Here is a 7,834-nt window from a genome sequence, read left to right on the forward strand (position 1 = left end):
TGACCATTCGGAACTTCTCTTTCTTTACGAATTGGTTGAGTCTGCTGAGGTCCAAGATAGGTCTCCAGTCCCCTGTTTTCTTTGGTACCAAAAAGAATCTTGAGTAAGTTCCGAATCCAACTTGGTCTGCTGGGACTGGTTGGATGACTCTTTTTTCCTAGCAGTTTTTGGACCTCTACGATTGCTTGTTCCCTGAGACTGGGTGGAACATCTAGGATTCTGTTTACAGGAGTGGGAGGGGAAGAGAACGGTATGAAATATCCTCTGGAAACAATGCAATGTACCCATGTATCTGACGTTATGTTTAGCCAAGCTTCTGTGAACAGAGATAAGCGACCCCTGACTGCCTCCAGAGCCGGACAGCCGGGCCTCCTTTCAGGAGCGCTGGTAGGGCTGACCAAAGAACTGGCCTCTGTCACCCTGTTGCTGCGGACCCCCTCTGCCGTGCGGGCGGCGCCTTTCGTTATAACCCACTCCTCTGCCTCTAGAGGGGGTTTCTTCACATGTGCCCTGGAAAGCTCCCTGTGCTTTTCGGAACCACATTTTTCTGCCCTTAGGGCCCTTGGGGTAGGGCCAAGTAGGGGTAGAAAAACTGACTCCATTGGCAGATAGGGTTTTGCCTTCCTGCTCACACCTGGTTAAAGGTTCCTTTACTTTAAGCCTACACAGTGATGAGCCATCAAATGGGGGGTTGATAAAGGAAGACTTAAAGGGCTTCACAAAGGAACAGAGATGCATCCAGACTTGTCTCCGCAGAGCAATGCCTGAACTAGTTGCTCTAATCGAACCATCAGCTGCATAAGATATGAGACGCATGGACGAATTCACAACCGAGTTTAGGGTAGCGAGCTGTGTGTTGACTTTGTCGGCAACCCCTGCAGCCTGGAGAGTATCTTCTAGCTCTTTCAGGAGATCTCTTTGTAGTCTCTTGAAATAGGTTAAATAGTTCAGCGATCGCAGATAAAAATTCACTGAACTAAACATGCGTTTCCCATATCTATCCATGATCCTAGAATCTCTGTTAGGAGAATGGATAGATGCGGATGTTTCAAACACTTCCTTTTTGGTGACTGCAGCTACCACCATGGCATCAACAGGCACTCCTTTGGTCAAAAAGGCTTTGTCCACTGGGGCAGAAGTGAACTTATTCGGCTTCCGAGCAACAAGTTCCATGGCCTCCAGTGACTCCCACGCCTTACGAGAGATCAGCTCTATGAGCTCATCATAAGGTGGAGACACCCAAGAAGTGGAAGGTTGAGACACAAAAGCCTTCAAAATCACTGACTTGTCCTCAGTAGGGGTTTTGGACTGCCAATCACCCCTCTGACTCAGGATCTCTAATATCTTCGCAAAGGAGATATCCTCAGAGGGGGATCGAGGGGACCCTTCTGACTCATCCAAGTCAGTGTCGGATGTCAAAGACTCCTGTGGGGAGTCCAAGTGCCTCCTCTTGCACAGTCTCTTCCTGGGGTACCTCCTCAGTCGGGAGATCTGGGGAGGTCTCGGAAGAACAGGAGGTGCCCTGTCTGGCTTCTTGAGGCTCAGGGTCTCTACGCTTAGGGGGACCGGTAGACGTAGAAGCGGGCACAGGTGCTTGAGGGGAGAAGGAATCCCGAACTGATGCCAACGATGTCTTAGGAGACAGGACTCTCCTCATGGCATCGAAAGCACCATGGCTCCGACGAGAAGGAGTAGACAGATCCGGAGGAACCGCCCGATCCTCCCGCACCGAAACCATGGGCTCCGAGTCCGAGGTAGGAGCCGAGCTCATCCGAGCCAAAGCCCCGAGAGGAAGAGTCGGCACAGACAAATCGGTCCGACTATCCTCCCCGGACCCAACAGGAGAGTGTCAGCTCCTAGCATCCTCAGTCAGCACCGAGGACGTCCGAGTAGATGGAACCAATAACACCTGTGCGGGTCTCGGTTCCATAGGTTCAACAACTATCGGTTCAGGCTCCTTTGGCTCCGAGAGTCCAGTACGGCTCGGAGGAGGTGTAGTCAAGTCCGGTTCAATGGTCTTCAGCTCCGACGAAAGGGTCGGAGCCAACAACAATTTAGCAAGTCCTGGTGACCATAGAAGCTTCTGCACTAGCCGATCCATATCCATACCTGAGAGGCTAACCGAAGACTTCGAGGAATGCACCGAAGGTGCTGACTGAAGCAGAGGAGATGAGGGAACCTCAGAGACCGGCTCCAAGACTGGGAGCTGAATCTGAACCAAAGGGACACTCGGTTCCAAGGACTGTGGAACCGATGACCCTGTACCCTCTATTCTTTTTGCCTTCTTAGTAACTTTAGAATCTCCAGAAGATTTAGATGATTTTGAAGAAGTGCTAGCACCTTCCTGGTTACCCAATGCCTCAGAGAAAGTATGCTGCAGCAACCCCCTATGAATAAGCTTTCTCCTTCTCTCTAAGAGCACCCTAGAGGAAAAATAGTGGCAAATACTGCAAGAGTCTTGGAGGTATTTAGCCCCTAGACAGTAAACACATTGGACATGCCCATCAGTGACGGACATTTTCTGTCCCCAATCTGAACATTTTTTAAACCCCGATTTGGGATGAGACTTTTCCCTCTCATCCGACATGTTCAAAGTTTGAAACAGGCACACCACAGAATTAACTTGTAGAAGTTAAATATAGGGCTAACTAGGCCCACACTAAAAAAATACTAACAAGAAGAACTTGTTAAATCTAAATAGGGCTAACAAAAGGCCCAACACTCTAAGAAACTAAGCAAACACACGGCACTACCTACTACAATCTAACCTATGTATAGCTACAATATTTTAACTTGAAACACACACACACTAGATAGAGAATAATTATACCAAAAAGAAGGAGAAAGAAAATTTTAAACTTGCGATTTAAGCAATATATGGTCCGAGCTGACTGGATCACCAAGATCTCTTGCCACGGCAAACTAGATCTGAGGTAATTCCAGCAGTGCATTGTGGGATAAGGGGCTTGGCCTCGAGCTACTGGCAAACCTTGAGCTTTTGCTATAGGCCGTGTCGGAGCTGAGGATCGGCTCCAAACCCATCAGTGAGAATAAACGGCGAGACTTAACAACTTCACATTGAAAGTTTTGGAATTGCCCAGCCAGAGCCCAGACCTAAATCCAATAGAAAATCTGTGGGGTGACCTGAAGAGAGGTGTGCACAAGAGATGCCCTCACAATCTGACAGATTTGGTGTGCTTTTGCAGGGAATAGGGGGCAAATATTGCCAAGTCAAGACATGCCATGCTGATAGACAAGAAGACTGAATCCTGTAATTAAAGCAAAAGGTGCTTCAACAAAAAATTACTTTAAGGGTGTGCACTCTTATGCAACCAGGTTATTGTACGTTTTTTATTTTTTATATTTTTCCCCTAACAGATTTGTTTTTCAATTGAATTGTACAGGTTATAGGTGACATTAAAGGTGGGAAAAGTTCTGAAATTATTTATTGTGGTCTCATTTTTTTATATCACAAAAACCTGGCATTTTAACAGGGGTGTGTACACTTTTTATATCCACTGTACATAGGGAAGGCATAGTGCCCTGAACATTGACAATGGTCACATGTTTCTCACTCAGGGGAAAGGATAAGTCTGCAATAACAAAATGCATTATGTCTGCCTGTATGATGACTTAAGGTATATGATTCTTTACTAGAAAGGAAAATGGATGAAGCAGTATGAGCGATAGCTGATTATCAGGAGGCATTAGGGAGAAGACAAATAAATTACATATATAAAATTACAAGCAGAATTAGGTAAAGGGGAAGTACGAAAAGGAGTCATATTGATCTGAGAATTCAACCTTCTAGTATTAAATTGTGAAATATCAGTTTCAGTGTCATATGACAGGTAATTGCTAGAAGTGAGGTTAGTATTCAATTCTGAATCACTATCTACAGGGTCATATAACATGAGACTGGTTGAAATGAGGCCAGAGTTGTGGTGTTATTACAGGATGAAGAGTCTAAGAAATGGAGTGGGAGAAGCTAACAGGCTGAACACAGTAGAGATGCGGACGTCAAGAAGCCAGTTAGTGTTTTGTTTTTTTTAATCTATACTGCGGGTCTATTGTCCAGTGATTTTAGTAGTTTTCTGCTATGCACTGTGTACACATTTGCTATTTATTTAGAAAACGAGGGAAGGTCAGTATGACCTGTGCAGTATCACACTGAGAAGAGGAAGGGTGAGATACTTGTGTCATGCCCTTATCATATTGCAGCCCTTTTTGTTTGACTTTTGCTGACATCATGTAGGGTAATGTATCTACTTCCACAGGTGATCTTCACTATCGTAGTACAATTTAAACATCAGTGAAATGGTTGTTGTGAAGGTAAAAAAAAACATTTTTTCAATCAATGAAAGGAGAACATGTCACTGATAATGCACCACTCTGTGTTCTTCCATTTTGCCATCACTTCATTGAGTTCAGTCACCAGCCTTACAGCCAGAAACTATTCCTGGATATTTCTTTTGAGGGGAATAAGCATAGAAAGGTGAGAAGAAGCTAATTTATTTAGGCAACGAATAATGTTTATGTAACCAATGCCGAGCATTTCAAGTTTTGCTGTACCTTTTCCTGTGTTTTGAATAATTCTTATTATCATTTTAACTAAGTAGCTATTGTATTAACCAATGTACACAACAAAATAAGACAGAATTCTGTTAAGTGTAATTCTTTGTCATTACAGATAAAAGAAAATGAACGACTTATAAAAACAGAACAGGGGCTTCTTCTACGAAGCCTTCACCGAAAGGATTCAGGGATTTACTACTGCTATACCATTGAACATGGTTTTATTCAGAATATACTGAAAGTGACCCTTGAGATCATAGATGCTGAACAGTTGGAAGAGTTGTTGCATAAACACCAGGAAGGAGAAGTTCATAAACCTAAAGAAACGTCTAGTGTATCTACTCCTAATCAGAAAGTCTGGTACAGAGATTTCATGCAGTTAATCAATCACCCCAACTTAAATACAATGGATGACTTCTGTGAGCAAGTTTGGAAAAGAGAGCGGAAACAACGTAAGCAGCGACCAGCTAGTACGCCAGCGAATGCCAATAAATGGAAACACCTACAGGAAACTAAGAAAGGTAGAAACAGGAGGACCCATGAGGCAGAAAGGTCTCCCAGGAGTGTTTGAACTACTTTATCTATAGAAACCTCATCTAAGCTGAAACTCTTATTGACAGAAACTGGAAAATGCAATAGTTGAGAATGCTTTCCTTGCATTACATTGATGTTTACAAGGGTGGAATGCTTGACACTCTAATGCCACTGGTTCTGTGCAGATACTTCTTAAAAATGCTTTAATGGATGTAAACAGTAAAGACCATGAAGAGAAGCTCTCTCTATGGGACTGTGATATTAATGTAAATAAAAGACTGAAAGTACTGTGATTGACAGTTTTATTATATCTAGAACTTTTGTGAACTCATCTACAATTGAGCAGTGATTTAAATCCATTTCAGAAAACCTAAAGAGTAATCACCTCATTTTTTTTTTTTTAAAAATGAAGGTATATGGGACTTCCTTGATTTAGGCACTACATCTCACATAGGGTGCCTTTGCTAGAATGACAAAGCTCTTTGACAAAATAATGTAAGACCTGAAAAATCAAACACAAAAGGACCACAGAATTCAAAATAATAAGCAATTGGATAATAAAGGAACTTTGCAAGCAAATAATTGCTCTCTTTTTTCACTTCTGAAATGTGAAAGTATTTTTCAGATACAGGTGAAATGGCAGTAAAATATGTGATGGGGAAATCAAAGTTTTTTTCTTTTCTAAATATTTAACAACATTTGGATGTTAATTAATCAGCTGATATATTGGTGTAAAATTTTATTGGAGTAATACCTTATAATTTGACATCATTTTTTCAAAACAGTGTACTGATGAATATTTTTGAGTTATAACATATTTTGTAACAAATGTATAGGATTCAATGTTGTAAAACAACTTTCCATTAATCAGGAAGTATCTACAAGAAAAAAGCAGATGATGATAAAATTGTACTTAAGCTCTTTTTGACTTCATTCAGATGCATTTATTTTTATGGTAATATAGTAAATAGAATGCATACTTAGGAATATGAACAACCCTTTTTTATTCTCTGCAAAAATTCCAGTTTCATTTTTTATAGTTGTATGTTTATATGTTATCATGTTAGATATTTTTGTTTACATGTTTATGTTTGGTCTGAATAACAGAATTTATTTATTGGTTGCAAAGTAAGGCTAGTACCATGAAAATGTAGCAGTTGTTCGGGTATTTTAAGTATAAGAAATTGGCAGCGTTAACATTTTATATACCATGAAGCAAAACAGAAGCAAGATATACAAATTGATATTATCAAATTCTGGCAGTAATCAGTTATGGCTGTCTACTTTTGGGATTTGTTTCACTGAAACGTTACAAAATACAGGCTAATTAATGAAGCCTTCTAAGCATATATAATAAACAGGGTAACTAGGTTACTTAAGTGCACTCCTTGCAGCTGTAGAGGGGACTGTTATTAAAGTTTGAATGACTGGTCTATTGCCCTAATGAGGACACATAAAGCAAAGAAATGCATGCACTTAATAGTTTTGTTGTATTGTTAGATGATTTCATACTACTGTATAGAAAAGTCTTGCTACAGGAAAATGTGATATTAGGCAGTTTGATGGCTTTATGAAAGTAATAGGAAGGTTTTAACTGTAAGAGACATTATGGCAATGAAAAATGCATATATATGTGCTTCTGGCACAATCAAATTTCAGATACAGATTAAAAAAATACATGTTCACATTAACTCTACTTGCATAATGCTTCCTATGTTTACTTCACTCTTTTCTCCATCCCTTTACAGATAATAGCAATTTTCATCGAGAAATACATTACCACATTAATTATTTGCAATGTACACTCACCATATAATATTTGTAATTGGTGGATGCCGGTGGATAAATGAGGTTTTTAGTGAAAGCAAGCAAGAAGTATATGAGACTTTAGAGTTGTTGATACAACTTAATCTGAATGCCGTTGCTGAAATTTTTAATTACCTGTAGGTCAGTCTGCTTGAAGTTGCAAATTCACATACAACTCAGAGATTTGATTGCTTGGGGCTATAACTTGAACACATTTGCTGTACTGCCATTTAAAGACTGCTGCTGCTCAAGAAAGGTTAGCTGCTCTATGTATTTTGTGTCATTAAAGCCAGAATATCACAAGTCTGTTAGATACAGCAATATTCAAGATGCTTACATTTCCCAATATGAGCAATGATGCATATCTGATGTGCCCTGTTCTATAAGATGCAAAGCCAAGGTCCTTTCTACCTGTCTTGGTGGCACCATAGGTGGCTATCAAATATTCCAGAGCATGTATTTGATAAAGAGTAGACATTTTTCTCAAGCGTTCACAGTTTGCAGACAATATATCCCTTACTCACGATAAAATAGAAATTTGACCTACTATAAGAAACTAAAAGGATTATTCAGTTAGAAAGCACATGGAATAAAATGAATAAATGTTAATAATTAATAAATCCACATAACTGTTTGAATAGACATCAGAAATAAACTTGTAAAAAACTGTAGTAGATACCCAAACAAGCAGTAGAAACACCACACGCTACACATATATAACAAAATGAAAATCAGGTACCAAAGTCTTTAATTGTTAAGCACTTTCATCCCCTGGGTGACCCTTTGGGGACTTCATCAGAAAACTTCTGATGAAGTCCCCAAAGGTTCACCCAGGGGATAAAAGTGCTTAACAATTAAAGACTTTGGTACTTGATTTTCATTTTGTTATATGTGTGGAGCTTAGGTGTTTCTACTGCTT

At 40.2% G+C, this 7,834-nt stretch overlaps 1 protein-coding gene across 1 annotated transcript in view; it reads left to right on the plus strand.

The window, feature by feature from the left end:
* The window catches only part of SEMA3A (semaphorin 3A), a 1,172,288-nt gene extending 1,165,488 nt beyond the window's left edge, over positions 1-6,800 (plus strand). The window contains exon 17 of the mRNA XM_044088352.1: positions 4,691-6,800. Within this exon, the coding sequence (XP_043944287.1) occupies positions 4,691-5,146 (456 nt within the window). The 3' untranslated portion in view covers positions 5,147-6,800. The remainder of the gene's footprint in view (positions 1-4,690) is intronic.
* Positions 6,801-7,834: the final 1,034 nt, after the last annotated feature.

Source organism: Protopterus annectens, chromosome 11.part0 (genome assembly GCF_019279795.1).
Source record: "Protopterus annectens isolate FY-2018-M chromosome 11.part0, PAN1.0, whole genome shotgun sequence".
In the NCBI taxonomy this organism is placed as follows: domain Eukaryota; kingdom Metazoa; phylum Chordata; order Ceratodontiformes; family Protopteridae; genus Protopterus; species Protopterus annectens.